The sequence below is a fragment of the Dermacentor albipictus genome, chromosome 2, assembly GCF_038994185.2.
Source record: "Dermacentor albipictus isolate Rhodes 1998 colony chromosome 2, USDA_Dalb.pri_finalv2, whole genome shotgun sequence".
NCBI lineage: Eukaryota > Metazoa > Arthropoda > Arachnida > Ixodida > Ixodidae > Dermacentor > Dermacentor albipictus.
Genome location: NC_091822.1, coordinates 148,374,312 through 148,390,878, shown reverse-complemented (window position 1 = coordinate 148,390,878; position 16,567 = coordinate 148,374,312). Strand labels below are relative to the sequence as shown.

At 49.4% G+C, this 16,567-nt stretch overlaps 1 protein-coding gene across 1 annotated transcript in view; it reads left to right on the top strand.

Moving 5' to 3' along the window:
- LOC135899878 (high affinity cationic amino acid transporter 1-like) overlaps positions 1-16,567 on the top strand; it is a 467,387-nt gene that overhangs the window by 408,651 nt on the left and 42,169 nt on the right. The window contains exon 6 of the mRNA XM_070534095.1: positions 2,365-3,499. Within this exon, the coding sequence (XP_070390196.1) occupies positions 2,365-3,499 (1,135 nt within the window). The remainder of the gene's footprint in view (positions 1-2,364; positions 3,500-16,567) is intronic.

Genomic DNA, 16,567 nt, shown 5'->3' with positions numbered 1-16,567 from the left:
GTGCCAAAACCACTTTCTGATTATGAGGCACGCCGTAGTGGAGGACTCCGGAAATTTTGACCACCTGGGGTTCTTTAACGTGTGCTTAAATCTAAGTACGCGAGTGTTTTCGCATTTCACCCCCATCGAAATGCGGCCGCTCTGGCCGGGATTCAATCCCGCGACCTCGTGCTCAGCAGCCCAACACCATAGCCACTGAGCAACCACGGCGGGTCTCGTTTTTTTTTTTTTCATCTGTGTTCACACGCGAAAATGGTGTATTACCGCCTTTTGTTGATGAAAATCCAAGATTGCCTATCCCCAATTCAGGAAGTGATAAACAAGTCGTTCTGAACCTCTTAGTCCATGTTCACATCAAATGGAGCCTGGGCCCGGACGGCATTCCAAATAAGTTTCTGTACAGGTGCGCTGAATGGGTTTCTAAATATCCGAAAAAAATAATTCAGTAATGTATTAGTAGCGGATGTTTTCCTAGTGCTTGGAAGTGAGCAGAAGTCATAACTCTTCAAGAAAGTGGAAAAAATCTTCTGTGAACAGTTATAGACCAATTTCCCCTCACCAGTATAACTTCCAAGTTACTTGAAGACATCGCATCCAAACATCTCTTGCACTACCTGGATAAGCACAATCCTCTTTACTGTCGTCAACATGGATTTCGAGAAAGCGTTCGATAAAGTTTCGCACCCAAAACTGCTACATAAGTTTATTACTATGTTTATAAACCAAATCTAACAAAATAGTTCTCCTCGTCGATTTGTTTTTCATGAACATGAGGGTTCGGTAATCGGACTTACCAGTCTAGCTCTCTGACCGTCGTCTCTGGGATACCACAATGTAGTGTACTAGGTCAGCTTTTATTCTTGACCATTATTAATGACATACAAAAACAATTTCTTTACCGTTAAGACTCTTCGCTGGTGATTGCGTCATCTACAGTAAACTAAATTCAATCCAAGATCAGAGTGAGTTAAATTCTAACCTTCAAAAAATAATGAAGTGGTCTTAGCAATGACAGGTGGGAGTTAAGGCCGGTGTTCATCACTATAACTAGGCAGCCAACTATTCTTTGTTGCCATTACCAAATCATTGGGAACACACTAGAAGGAGTGAATCAAGATAAATATCAAAGAGTAACCTTTACATCAGACCTACGATGGAATGCCCATCAGATGCGGTAGTCTCCGAAGTTTCCAAATCACTCTGGTGCCTCAGACACACCATGCACAGTACTACTCCCGTTGTAAAGAGTCTCGCATACAAATCTCTCGTAAGGCTAGTAATATAATATGCAAAAATAGTATGGTACCCTTACAGAGCAATCAACTGCGTTACAACGACGCAACTCCACGACTACGTTAGGATAAACAAATCAGAGTATTTCGATATCAAAAGTAACGAAACGTCCAGAGGTTGCCACAGTAAATTTATTCCATTACTGGTTTTAAAAAATGACTGGTTTAAGTTCAGTTATTTTCCCCGCGCTGGCAAACATTGTAACACTCTCTCAGACACCGCTGTATTATCTTCCAGATTGACCGAGTACCATCATAATATTGAGAAACCTTTGTTTGCTACTGATACCGAGCAGGACTGTTTTGTCTGTACGAAGTGAACTGACGTTTTTGTGCCTTTGTGATGTTTTGTTGTTTTCTTTTGTGCCGAGATATTTTACTTTCCAATTGTCGCAACTGCGTTTATTTTCTATTACATATCTGTCCAACTTTGCATTTTGTACTTTGTATCATGCTCAAATTTGTCCTTTCCCACTACTGTTATAGTTCCTCTGGGCCTGACAGTATCAATAAATAAAATTTAAAGAAGAACATCACAAAGTCCTATATACAGAAATCTTCGGTAAAACTAAATTACCCGGATTTCAATCGTCTACATATAAAAGAAGAGCTTCGAATTCTTTCCGCGCATAACAGGAAACATGAAATAATAAAAGGAGGGGGTGAGGGGGTGTCTGTGTTTTGTTCGTTTTACGACCAAAGTGTCGAGAGAGAGAATAGAATTTGTTGATAGGAAAGACAGAGAGGTCGACCTGAGCTAGTGCGCTCTAGTCTGCTACCCTGCACTGGGGAAGAGGGAAGGGGAGTGAAAGTATTGGGATGGATGATGATGATAAGAGAAGTGGTGAGTGCTTATGTACATGGACCAAAATGTCAATATGAGTTGAAACGTACGGGAGCTTAAGGGCTCAATATGGGCTCCATGCGGCGGGACTTTTTGCGAGACAAGGTCGCTCTTCCGGGTCCCATCAACCCTTAACTCGGCCATTACCCACAATTCTAGGCGGTTTCGTCCCATTAATGTCACGTCACCTTAACGCTCTCGTTAACGCGCGCGTGATTCTCGTCGCAGGTCTTCAACGGCGCGGCCACGTGCACGTTCGCCTTCGTCGGCTACGACCTGGTGGCGCAGACGGCCACCGAGACGGCGCACCGGTTCCGCGTGGTGCCCTCGGCCGTCAGCCTGGTCTTCCTGCTCAGCCTGCTGGGCTGCTTCAGCAGCTCGGTGGCCGTGACGCTCCTGTCGCCGCATTCTCAGCTGGCTGGGTCGGCGCCGCTCCTCCAGGCCCCGTTCATCCGGGGCCTGCCGGGCCTGCTCTGGGTGCTCGGCTTCGGATCGCTGTGCGGTCTCGCCTCGGCCACCGCCGCGTCGCTGCGAGGTCTGGCCACGCTCCTCGCCTCCCTCTCGGCCGACGGACTCCTGTGCGGACTCACCGAGGGCACGAAGCGGGCAGCCGTCACCGGTGGCTTCCTCGTCTCGGTGGCCGCCATGTTCGTGCACCCGGACACGCTCATGGGCATCCTGGGTCTGGGCACCGTGCTCTCGCTCCTGACCACGGCGGCGTCCGTGCTGGCGCTGCGCTACGGCCTCATCGACCACTTGCCCCTCGAGCTGGGCGACCTGAGCAGGGACTCGAGCGCGACCCTGACTCGGGGCGGATGCCTCGTCGACGGCATCGCGGACGGCGACTCCGCGAGGTCTTCGACGGTCGCCGTCGGCAACGGCGGCGGCTACGGCTCCTTCCAGAGGAGGACGTGGTCCGTCGAACTGGTCAACCAGGGCTACGTGACCTCGCTATCGGGCGTCGGCGGCGGCGGCTCCTCCTCCAAAGTGTCCTCGTCGCTGTCGCCGTGCGGCGTGACGGGCGTGCCTTCGCGCTGCTCGGCGCAGCGGACCGCGGTGCTGGTGTGCGCGATGGTGGCGCTCATGTTCCTCATGGGAGTGCTCACGGTGCACGCGCCGCGCGTGGTGGGCGCCGGCGCGGCGCGCTGGTGGCTCGAGGCGCTGGCGACGGCCGCGCTGGCCGCCGTGCTGGCGCTGGCGCTCGTCGCCCTGCGGCAGCCCCGGCACGGCGCCCCGTCGGCGGGCCGCAACGCGGTGCCCTGCGTGCCTCTGCTGCCCCTGTGCGCGCTGTGGATGGACGTGCACCTGTGCGTGTGCCTGCCCTACACCGCCTGGCTCGCCTTCCTCGTCTGGCAGCTGCTCGGTGAGTTGCTGTGATCCGCCATGGCTTGTCGCTTTCTATATGGGGCAAACACGCTCAACAGATGCCCCTTCTCGGAAAACAGAACTATACGACTCTGATCCCAACAAAGGTCAGCCTCAGAGATTTTAAGAGAACCCTCTTTATTTGGAACTACATGAAACGGAAAACGAAGTCAGGGGAATGATAGGGGACATTAAGAGTTCTTTTAATAGAAATGTACAATGAACATTGGAACAAATGTGGAACGAGACACAACTTGCCGGAGGTGCAAGGCGAACCCACATCTTATGCACGCAAGACGCATGCGATGGCCTATGATTGAGATATTGGGAACTATGTTAACGTGCGCCCGCGGTGCACGTAACACGAGTGTTTTCGCTTTCCACCCCCATCGGAATGCGGCCGCCCCGTCAGGTAATGCGCCCGTGAGCTGGACCTCAGCACAGGCTAGTGCGGCCGGTTTGGCGGAAGCTGTTCATCGGAGGCCGTTTGAGGATATAAAGATTTCCGCATTTGCACTAACGGCAATATTTGCCGCTAGAACGAGGAAGCACGGAGCGTGACTAGAGCGATGACAATGGCGGTAACTTCCAGCTAGCTAAGTTCAGTGCCCAAACGTAAGAATATATGCAGGAACACGTGACGGGGAGCAGAATGAAACATGAAGGTGACACGGCGTGCCGGACATCATCCAAGGGCCAAAGAGACAACCGCTTTTCGAAAATGGCGATTTCTGAGCCACACATTGTAATCGAAGAGGAGCCTTCAGCGAAACTTTCGAATGTCACATTTCAGAGGAGATAAACTGCTAATTTACATCATGTCTCGCTTGCCTTTACAGTCTGTTGGTTTCGTATGGCTTCTGTACAGAATACCAGCAACAAACAAACATAATTCAGCCCCTTGGTTCTCCCGACTCTACCCACTTGTTCCTCAATGTGTTTCATATTTTCTAGCGGTAAATATGTGGGCCTCTAAGAATTTTCATAGTGCAGCTAAATATGTGTCTTCTTTTTCCTTTCCGTCTTTTTAAAGCTTGTTTTGCCTCTGCAGAAGTACAGTTCTATACAAACTTAGTACGAAGGCCTGCGCACGAAAGCGCAAAGGTGTGCGAGCTCATTGCAGATCGAGAACTCACGATGCCCGAGGATACCGCCGTCAGATGTCGCCCTTGACAGCCTGCGACAGATATTTCCCATCGATCCCCTGTTCATTAAATCTTTCCGCGGCTGCACGGAGCAAGAAAATAGAGAGAAATGTTTTTTTTTCTACAGTGTGATCGATAGAGCACTTAAAGAGTGATTACACAAGCAACCCATTGCCGTGACACACTTCCACGCCTTTCAAAACTGATAGGCAAGCTTATGGGGCTGTGGCAACTGAACGAAGCCTCGAGTGTTTGATACACGGTTATTCGATCCTGCTTTCTTTTTTGTAACAGAAAGAGGATGAGAGGCGTGTTCAGGCTGAATACGAAGAAATAATTTTCGTTTGCTGCCGTGTCAGCAAGTTTTACTGTGCGCTTTCTTCCTCTCGCATTTTTTTACGCAGAATTTGCGAATGAAGGAACCTTAAAGCGGTACGTCGTGGATATAACGCGCATCCTCAGTAGCATTTTCGTTGCCCGCGATCGAAAACGTGAAATACGTTTTTACCGAAACTGAGCGAACTCACCGTTGCGCGGATCGTGGGTACAGTAAAAATATTGTGCGTGCTCTCTTGCCGGTTCCTCTTCACTCGCCCTTTTACCCCCTTCTCCCTCTCCACCGAAGCTTTCTATTCTATCACCACTTTCTGAATCCTTACAAAGCTGCCGCAAAAAAAAAAATGACAAGTGTGAAATGGAAACAGTTTAAAGAAATGACTCAATGCGTGACTTCACGGACCATGCGACATTTGTAAAATCTGTCTGGACGTTGCCGTTAACAAAAAAAAGGGGGGGGGAGGAAAGGAAAAATGATCTGTTGTTTCTCTAATTTATAGTTATTCTATCTTTTGTTTTTATTTCGAGACCAGTCGCTGCAGTCTCCTGTCTACAGGCGGTCGTAATATGATTTCTTTCTTTCCTTCTTTCTTTCTTCCGTTCTTTCTTTCTTTCTTTCTTCCTTTCTTTCTTTCTTTCTTTCTTTCTTTCTTTTTTTCTTTCTTTCTTTCTTTCTTTCTTTCTTTCTTTCTTTCTTTCTTTTTAAGCCCGTTGCTCTGATTACAGCTAAAAATTGCAGTTCTGAATCTTTTTGCAAGAAACACCCTCCTCCAAAATTTTGACTCTCTCTCTCTCACTCTCTCTCTCGCGCGCGCGCGCACAGGCGGCGGACATGATTTTTTTTAATTTTTTTTATTTCTTCCTAATGCTGTCATTCTTCTTTCGTGTATTATAGCTGAAATGCTGCGAAACTGTGTTGCTGCTTGCCCTTCCTTCACAATCTGCCTGCGGGAAGAGAGAAAGAAGCCACGCCATGCCCTTATCTTTATCCCTCTCCCTCACTCACACACACACGCACACATGCAGACACTCTCTCTCCCTCTCTCGTGCTTCCGAGCCGAGGTGTTCCGTTAATTAATCACTTCGCTGCGTTTCCTTTGGGCTCGGAAAAACCGGACGCGAGGTTGCCAGTGCTGCTGGTTGCTTCCCAACTCAAAAATCGTTTTCTCCGTGTTTCCCAGCTCAGAAACTTCCCCCCCCCTCTCTCTCTCTGTCTCTCTCTCTCACTTCGTCCGCAAGTCTCGCTTTCAAGCAGGCTGTAGCACCGAGTTCTCAGAAATGAGCGGACACGACAAAGAAAAATAATAATGAATATGACAAAGGCAACAAGAGGACCCGCTGGGGAAAGCTCGCAGCCAGGGCCGCGCTTTTTATTGCACCATGTCCTCCCATTATATGCGATATGAACGCGAGTTATTTCCCTATTTCCTTGGAAAGTGCTGGAGAGGATCGCTTTCTCTCTCTCTTTCCCTTTGTCCTTCTCAGTTTCATTTAGTCTCTGCTCTCCACGCTTTGCCTCGAAGAGAACTTTCGAGAGGCGCTTGGCGTTTTGTCTGCTGCGTTACTTTCTTATTCCTTCATTTCCTTCTTTTTCGTTCGGAATGTCGCGCAAGTTTACAAGGGATTGACATTTTTCGTGCCACATATTTAATGCTTGTTCATATACTTCGTTGCGACAATTCCCGCTTTTGGGTCAACGACCCCAACGTTCCGCTGCTGCAGGAGGACGTTTCAGGTTCGTGTATTGAACGCGAAGTTCTTGCTTGCGTGGTGATGGAACCAGGGCTATTAAGAATTATTCTAGGACCTTACAATACAGCGTCCCCTTCGTATTTTCTTCCCTTCGCTACCACAGTTCCTCGCAGTGCTGATAAGTGTTGCTGGTACACAGAGACATTTCGCCGCTGTTCTTGGAGATGTAGCGCTCGCAACTGGTTCCAAGCAAATAAATTCTCGTGCTGAATGGGAGTTGACTTCATTACCGCTTGCCTTCTGTCCAGCGATGCAAACATATACCCGGATGTGAACATTTGCATATGTTAACTAGTAAACCTTTCTCAGCCCGCTAATCTCGAACTGCGATTTCTGGTGCAATTACTGTTCCCCTCGCCGTATATATAGTACAGTTGACGTGACAGAACTACGCGGCATGCGACAGGCAAGTTTCTGTTCCTACTAGAAAAAAGAAAACATGACCTCATAAAACGAGGACATTTATAAATATTATACCTCTGGGATATAGCCACGAAATCTAGTCAAGAGTGCTTACGAATGTCAGCCTCAGATGCAACCTCACGCAAGTGTGAGGCTGGCATAAGAAAGCGCCGTCTGGGTAAACGCAAGAAAATAGCTTCGCGTAACGTCAACATCCGTATCGCGTAGTTACTACCACAGCGAATTACGTTATCCTCCGGTGCTTACAAACTGCGCAAAAGCTTCCGCGAGCCAGACAACGAAGCGAGACAGAGCGTGCTTGTATAGACTTCTACATGCAGACAAACAAGACCTGTGTTTTATTAGTTCGCCTTTTTTTTTCGTCGTCTGTAAAGACTGTTTTTCATCTTCTGTGTGGGTGCCTCGACAACATACGTGCCCGGCTAAAGAAAGAAAGAAAGAAGGAAGGAAGGAAAGGAAGAAAGAAACCTGCTTAAGGTTGGTTTACTCTGGCAGGTTATGTATAGCGTGCGCTGAAAAAAAAAGAGGGGGGGGGGAGGGCAGTCAACAGCAGGAGGGAGGGATTAATGAAGAACCGCGTTGACAAAGCCGCGTAATTTATTTAAGCCGCGGTGCGTGTGCCGGTGAGACAAGCTGCGTGAGATTAAACCCGCATCAGGCGACCGCACGTTAGCCAGTAAAGCTGCAGTGATGAAACCGGTCGTCCTAACAAATTTCTTACAAAGCGCTGCAAAATGAGAGAGTTGCGCGACATGTTTAATGAAAAGCAAAGTGACATACTCAAAAGCAAGATTTGCTGGATCGATTTTCGGTGCCCTACATGTGAACTTGTCGGGTTCCCATAGCCTGCCTCTAAAACATGATCGTGCGTATATGCCACTGTATCGTGTTGCCCTAGGCCGAGATGATGTAACAAAGCGAGCGATTCCAGAGAAAATGTGAGTTCACCTCGGCTATGGCCATTTCATGCCGTTCGCTCTGAAAAGCTGTCCCGCAGTTCTTTCTTTAGTCCTTTGCTTTATTATGTGCTCGCAAGTGTGCTCGAACCACCTGTGACTATTAGCGCAATCAATTCCGCGTTTATTTATTTAGTCGTGCCTCCCTTTTTCCTTACCACATTGTAGCGCAGCCAACCGGGCTCAGTCCTGGTTAACCTTCCTACCTTTCATTTATCATTTTGACACTCTATTTGTTCATGTATTTATTTATTTAGCTGGTTAGTTAGTTGGTTAGTTAGTTAGTTAGTTAGTTAGTTAGTTAGTTAGTTAGTTAGTTAGTTAGTTAGTTAGTTAGTTAGTTAGTTAGTTAGTTAGTTAGTTAGTTAGTTAGTTAGTACAGTTTGGTCGAGCATTGCTTTTAGCAGTGTGCACAAGTGAACAAACTGATGCTTATATTACTTCCTAAAGTTAATTGACGGAGCCGGAAAAGCGTTATTGCTTCCAACCTCTTCACATCGATCCTCCAGTTAGACCTAACAGTCCGCAAAAGCCAAAAGTTTGAGGAGCACTGGCAAGTGCTGCGTGTAAATCGTGCATTGGCATTTTTTTTTATTACACTGGATCCCTTCACGAACCGTATTGCAGACGCAACGAAACCGGATACAGTGTAACGTAACCAAAAAATAAAAAAATGAAGTGCCGGCAACGCTACATGTTGAACATGCGGTCGTATTACCTGCTCGAACCGTGGTGCGCTCGTGTAGCAATATTATTTTACGAGGCTCGGCTCCCCGCAGACAGTTTCGTTTTTTTATTCTTTCTTTGATCTTTTTTTTTCTCCCCGTTCCGCAGCTCTTTGGCTGTTTTGCAGTCGTCCTCATGTAGCACGCACGTGCGAGACCGCGGCGTTTATCCTGCGATTCCGCTCTGCATAATTGATGGGGGCTTGCGGTCGCCCACACCACCGCCACGCATCGCCGACCGGCTCTTCCTGCTGCTCATCACCGCTGATACGTCACAGAGGCTTGCGACACGTGGCATCGTTGCACCGCAGACCACGCGCACTGCTGAGAGAGAGCGAGAGAGAGTTTGCATCGAAATTATACTCGGGCAGGCCGAGAGGTGGCGCCCGCACTTATGGATTGATGAGATGAGCACGGCAAAACGTGAGACGGGGGAGCGCGTAGAACGTTAGGGAAATAGGGTATAGGGGCGGTATAGTGGGGAGAGTACGAAATCAGCGATGGGGAAAGGAAAGGTGGGAGGGGTGAGGGAAAGGGGGTTTCGGGGTTGGCGGCCACGTGACACGGCGATAGGTGGGACACACTCCGTCCCGCATGTATAACGGGATACAACGATGCGGCATCGATAGAAACAAACGTTCGATATCCGGAAGCAGAGCCCCCTTTACCCTCAGCCATTTTCCCCATACAACCTTCTTATTATTTTCCTTTTGTTTCTGCGGACGTGATCGCCATGTAATGGCGATTGATGACTAGAGTCACGGAGGGGTTGCAGCACCCGTAGGAGGCTGCGCTGCAAATGGGGGAAGGGGGGAATGGGGAGGGAGGGGGCGTGGGGAAGAACGCTTAGGGATGGGGCAACACACTCTATAGTACATACAAGCCACGTACGCTCGATGCGCGCAAAGAGCGTCATTATGTACGTGCCCGGCTAAAAAAAAAATGAGCCACAAATGAAAAGCACGTACAGACTCATAACGCTCGGCGGTCGACGCGGTGTCGCGGCAATAAATGAGAAAAGAGGGCTGCAAGGAATTACGAAGAATGAAGGCGAAACAAACCAAAGAAAAAGAGGTCGCACGCGCGCGTACGAGGCTGTTGCGGACGAACCTATCGTTTCGGGAATGTGTATTTCAGATATAGAATGTTTTTTTGTTTAGTTTTCTTTTTCGTTGCTGTTGTATTTTTTTGGTCCCGGTTCGTCGAATGTTTTCTTCTCTTTGTTCTCCACCGTTATGCCGTGCCTCGACGTAATCGTCCCGAATCCTTGCTCGCGTGAACCGACGCGCTCGTCGCTGCGGGTCTTCTCGCTATTACATTTTTTTCTTTTTTTTTACATTCTCAGTGATCCTGCGTCGCGCTCTCTCTTTTTTGCACGCGTGCTTTGGGTTTGTTTACATTGAAGTGTAAAGGCAACCCATCGGTCGGTTGTTGTATCATGGAGGTCAGCAGACCACCCGTGCGTTCCCGGGGGGGGGGGGGGGGGGAAGAAGTTTTTATCTGGGAATATTCTCTTACGCAAGCCGTTACAAAGTTTCGGTTGTGTTCCTAATAATATTTGTTACCTTCAGTTGAGTTTCGCTTGCTATGCATATAATGTCATGCATGATTTTTGCAAGAGCTGGTAATGAGACAAACGAGTGCTAGTGCATGCGCAGATATGCATCTACTGCACGTTTTCTAGCGGAATGTATTTTTTAACCCCAAAAGCGTATTACTGCGGTAGCTGAAATGAGTCTCTTCTGCCTTCCATGTAACCCATCCACACGTCGTGCTGCCTGCCCCCTCCTCCATTTCCAACAAAACAATCAAAGAAAAAATAAAAACGAGAAGAAGATATATACGAAAATCTACCACCACTTGGTATCGTCACAACAATATGAGGATGAATGTAAACTCTTGTGTAATCGCGTATTAAGCTGCTCACCAGTCATGGGATGTGCAAATCTAACGGGTAATATAAAGTATCACTGGCTTATATTACACACGCATTCGTTTATCATTTTCTGGCTTCCTACATTATAGCAGTCAGGTCGCACTGGTAGTCATATTTTCATGCGGTTTCTTTCAATGGGCTGGAATTAATAATAATAATAATAATAATAATAATAATAATAATAATAATAATAATAATAATAATAATAATCACCTCTACAGCGCGCCCAACTCAATTTCATATGAACACTGTTTCTGTCTTTTCGGCTTCCGTTATCTGCAGTTTCTGTTCTCCCGACTGCACTGTTTGGCTCACAGTGCATTTTCTACGCCCCACAGTTGTCCGTGCACACACACACGCACGCACGCACGCACACGCACGCACGCACACACAAAACCAATGAATGGCGAACCAAACTTTCTAGAATTGCGACAGCTTCCAAGCTCGCAATCCACACACGAAATTGGAGTCGACATTTGAGATGCTGCTCTAGCTTTTCGTCGGCTCTTTGCTGATTTCCGGGAAGGAAACCGAACAACAGCAGGCCGAGCCGAGAAACGTCAACATATCACACCGTTCATTGTTTTGGCTTCCTTTTACATTCGTGGCGTCGTCTCGTTTCTCGCGTAGAACTCAATGATCACTTTTGACTGCTGTAAGCCTCTTGGACGCCTGGGGATCAAAATGTCAGAGCTGGGAGACATCCACTGGATCAGCTGTTCTATTTCTTTTGCATTCCTTTACCTTGCGAAGTTCCCGTTCCTCGTTGCTTTACACATTATCTCCGCGCCTTCTTCGCTTCGAAATTCGATGATATCGAGAAAATACGACGGCGACGGATGTAAACATTGGTCAATTATATTTTCCTTTCATTTTCGCGAATCAAAGCTCACCCCCTCTGCCTGACAGAGTAAAGCGATGGCAAAACTTCGCCGCTGCACGTTTTTGTGTATGGGTCGCGTCCTGATCTGGAAGCCGCAAGAAGGTTCGCGTAGGAGCGGCTGTATTGTCCCGCTCTGTAGCTTTGATGTTATGTGCAGTGCCTCAGACAGCTGCGCTTTACACTCGCCCTCATCTTAATCATTAAGCATAATTAATAATTTTATTAAGACAGACAGACAGACAGACAGACAGACAGACAGACAGACAGACAGACAGACAGACAGACAGACAGACAGACAGACAGACAGACAGACAGACAGACAGACAGACAGACAGACAGACAGACAGACAGACAGACAGACAGACAGACAGACAGACAGACAGACAGACAGACAGACAGACAGACAGACAGACAGACAGACAGACAGACAGACAGACAGACAGACAGACAGACAGACAGACAGACAGACAGACAGACAGACAGACAGACAGACAGACAGACAGACAGACAGACAGACAGACAGACAGACAGACAGACAGACAGACAGACAGACAGACAGACAGACAGACAGACAGACAGACAGACAGACAGACAGACAGACAGACAGACAGACAGACAGACAGACAGACAGACAGACAGACAGACAGACAGACAGACAGACAGACAGACAGACAGACAGACAGACAGACAGACAGACAGACAGACAGACAGACAGACAGACAGACAGACAGACAGACAGACAGACAGACAGACAGACAGACAGACAGACAGACAGACAGACAGACAGACAGACAGACAGACAGACAGACAGACAGACAGACAGACAGACAGACAGACAGACAGACAGACAGACAGACAGACAGACAGACAGACAGACAGACAGACAGACAGACAGACAGACAGACAGACAGACAGACAGACAGACAGACAGACAGACAGACAGACAGACAGACAGACAGACAGACAGACAGACAGACAGACAGACAGACAGACAGACAGACAGACAGACAGACAGACAGACAGACAGACAGACAGACAGACAGACAGACAGACAGACAGACAGACAGACAGACAGACAGACAGACAGACAGACAGACAGACAGATAGAGAGCGCTCTAGCAGAGTGTTTCGTCATCTTACGTGAGCTGTGCGTACGCACTGTGGTTCTATTACATTCGATGCATGAATTCGATTATCAGCAAGCTTGAATAAGAAAGCGTTTTGTGCCACAGAAAGCAAGCCCTCATTGCTCCAATCGGTGACAGCAACAATGGCAGTTGAACGGACGCAAAATGCGCCGCCATTACACTATCATGGAAGCTAGGTTATGCGCTGACCTCTTGCCTATACGTATTGGTGTCAAGAAAACGTTATGCCGTATATCCTGAAACTCGTGTTTAATGCGCACGCGAACATGTAGGGGAATCCCCTCAGCTGCCTCAATGAGCATCTGCGGTGGCAGTCATGCTGACCAAGCTACGCCCTTCCCAGACCAAGCCCGCTGGGTGGAAACTGTTTCCTCACTTCCCTACTACTACCCTTCTCCGTCTCCTTTCCCGGATAGCATGCGAGAGAAAAGGAAAATTGTTCAGGAAATAGGAAGCGTGAGGTTCACTCCTGGAATTTTGCAATTTGTGACATTTTTTTTTCTAGTACACATTGCTTGCTGGGTACTACTTGGAGATATTCGCACATGCTCCTGATAATTGAAAGCTTTGGGTGTTTTTCATGCATTCAGTTTTACATTCCCTGCGGAGAGGGGTATCCGGTGCCACTAAAGGCGCAAACTCTCCCTTAAAGTCATAATAACACCAAAATCTTAACCAATTTCTACGATATGGCTTCTCAATGCTCCCTTTTAATTCAATATGCGTCGTAGCATTTTCGCTACCTCTTGAAGAAGTAGAACAGGTCGAAACTGCACGCGCGAGAACGTGAACCAGAAGAAGAAAAATAAGAAGTAGAAGAAGCATGGAACGGTCTTTCGAAGAGGCGACCTTTTCTGACGACCGCGAACGCTCTGCGAAGCGAGCCTTCTTCAGATGCTCCGCGCTGTCCGTCGCCTGCACCCTGGTTGTGGCGGGCTTCCACGGGGTCCTGCAGCACGTCGTCGTCCCAGAAATGAACAAGACGTTCTCCTCGTGGTCGGCGATCATCGGGCGGAGTCCCAGCCCGGAAGACCACAGTCGAATCACGCCCTCTGCCACAACCAGTGCCGCAGGCAGTCTACTGCGGGCTACGCGCCCGCTGCCTGATGTCATCTTGTGCAACACGTCGGCGTGCCTCGACTTTTCCGCGCGCACCGCGCAACTGCTCAGGGAGGCGACAAACCCTTGCGGAGACTTCTACAAGTACGCCTGCGACTCGTGGCAGCACGACCACGCGCTGAGACGCCAGGCGCACTACGTCTCCACGGACACGGTCTACCTGAAGCAGTACGTCAACATGCTCAAGAAAGCTCTGCTCAAACCCGGCGCCGTTCCGAAACTGGGCTTTCTCTATCAGGTCTGCAAGAAAGCGTCGGGCGACACGCTGTTCCCGAGGCTTCTGTCCACGTTTCTCTACACGCTCAACATTGGAAACTGGCCCTTCTCCACGGCCAGTTCTCGAAGCATTGCCGTGGAGGACCTCTCGCACAAGATAGGCGTCCTGAAGAGGGAGCTCGGACTCGACAGCGTCTTCGGGCTGGGCGTCGAGGGAGACCCGGACGACGCGTCGAAGATCGTCGTTTCCGTAGGACAACCAAGGTTGCTCGTCGAGCGGGCGTTCACGTCGTCTTGGAGCCACCTCTGGCTCGACAAGGCGTTCCGGTTGCTCGCCCATAGCTTGGGCAAGAACATCACGGCCTACACCGGTATCTCGCGGCTAGAACACAGACTACAGAGCTACATGGTCTCGGAACAACGCGAGTGCTCGTCCAGCTGCGACATCGCGGACGTCGAGACCCTTCCTGCCATCCCTCTGGTCAACTGGACGTCCCTCTTTCAAGGCCTCCTCGGCGTCGACGTCCGCGTGGACCGAGTGCGCGTCACGTCACCGCAGTACCTTCTGAATCTGTACAAGAACTGGAAGTTCGACAGGGCCGAGATATTGAACCACATCGTCCTCCGCGTGATGATCCTCATCCTGCCCTTCATCAGCGACGACCTGCTATTCACCCGGATAGCGTCGTGGAAAGTGGGCAAAGAGCACTTGCTCCCGTTCGAAGCGACGCGCGAGGACCAGTGCCTTCACACCATGCTCGAGGTGGAACCCTACATGCCCATGGAGCTCGTCCGTTCTTCGCACCTGGTCAAACTGTCCAACGGTCGCGTGGCGAAAAACGTGTTGACGAGCGCTTCGTTTGCCCCCGTTTTCATTGACCAGCTGCGCGAGGTGTTCCAAGTTCGGGATTCGTCGTTGAATAAGCTCTTCGAGAACATCGCGCTGATCCAGTTGGAAGCGCTGTCACCCTTGTCGCTGCGGAAGCTGTCTACGCGTTCCAAGTACGCCGACAGCATTTACACCAAGAACCCGGCTGCGCCGCTGCTCTATTTCATTTACTACTACGTGAAGAACTCCGCCATGAAGCGACAGCGGCCACTGGCAGCGTCGCAAAACGAGTCCTGGACCGGATGGAGCCTGCACTTCTCCGACGCCATGCCTAGACTAGACCCTCCCTTCAAGACGCTTCAGGTTCCCATCACGGCTTTTGATCTTATGCTGCCTACGGACCCGGTCGTTGAGCTCTTCCATCTACCGCGTGTCGCGTTCCGAGCCTACCGAAGCCTGGCCGAGTACGTCCTGTACTACGTGCGTGCCCACAACCTCACGGCTGCCAAGACCTCGCTGGAGTCCCTTCGTGTGTGCCTCAAGTACCAGGCCGACGATAGCGTCATCACGGAGGAGGAAAGCACCAGGGCGGGAATGAGCCCCGTGCTCGACTTCCTGGCCGCGGGCTCAGCCTACAGTCTGTTCCGGAGGGAACTGTCCAGGGTGCGCGTCAAAGGGCTCGAGGAGTACAAGAGCGGCCATCTGTTCGCCGCGTATCTCGCCGCGTCTTTCTGCGAGAACGCCAGCCCCGAATACCAGCGCTGGAGGCAGCGCGCGGCCGCGGAGAGCTGGAGTTGGATGAGGGTGAACGACATCGTTCGAAGCGTGAAGGACATTTCGCGGGGCTTGCGATGCGGCTTGACGCGGCCTCTCCGCCGTCGAGGAGACTGCTTCTTGCATGACTGACGTGCTGCGCGCGGCGATGTGCGCGCTCCTTTTCTTTTATTGTGCTATGATGTCAGCTTGATGCAACAAGACATCATGGGATCTTGAACTTTTCTGTACTGCTTTATGTGACGCTCGAGCGAACTCTGCTGAACACCGAGCTTAGCCAGTTCTTTTTTTTCCATCCTTTACAACTGGGGCATCTATTTCATTTAGTATTGTTTTATTACTTATTTTTTTACCACTGTGTAACAGCCAAACGCGATGTATGGTTGAAATGTCGGACCTACAGCCAGGTTAAGCGACAGTCTTCAACTCAGTTTGTGAAAGGAACGCTGCTTCGTAATTCGTAATACGCGCACTTTGTTGGCGCTAAGAACTGTTTATGTGCCGTCACATAGTGTTTTGCGGCAGTATATATTTTAATGTATGGCATGCCCAAGTAGAAACAACGATACAGTGTGCCTAATTTGTGTACCTTCTTGTGACAGGCAACATATGATGCTAGTGAGCCACGTGCCATGCTGAGGGAGCATCTTCCCTGAGTCACTAGAGGCTGTTGGTATTTACTGTATGCCTGCTGGTGTTTACCGCACTCACGACCGATAAATTTAATTCATACCTTCTTTCCGTGTTATATTATTTCGGGGATGGCACTCAGCCCTCAACTTTGTTATCGCTTCTTGATTTGACGTAACAAAACTATTGCCAAG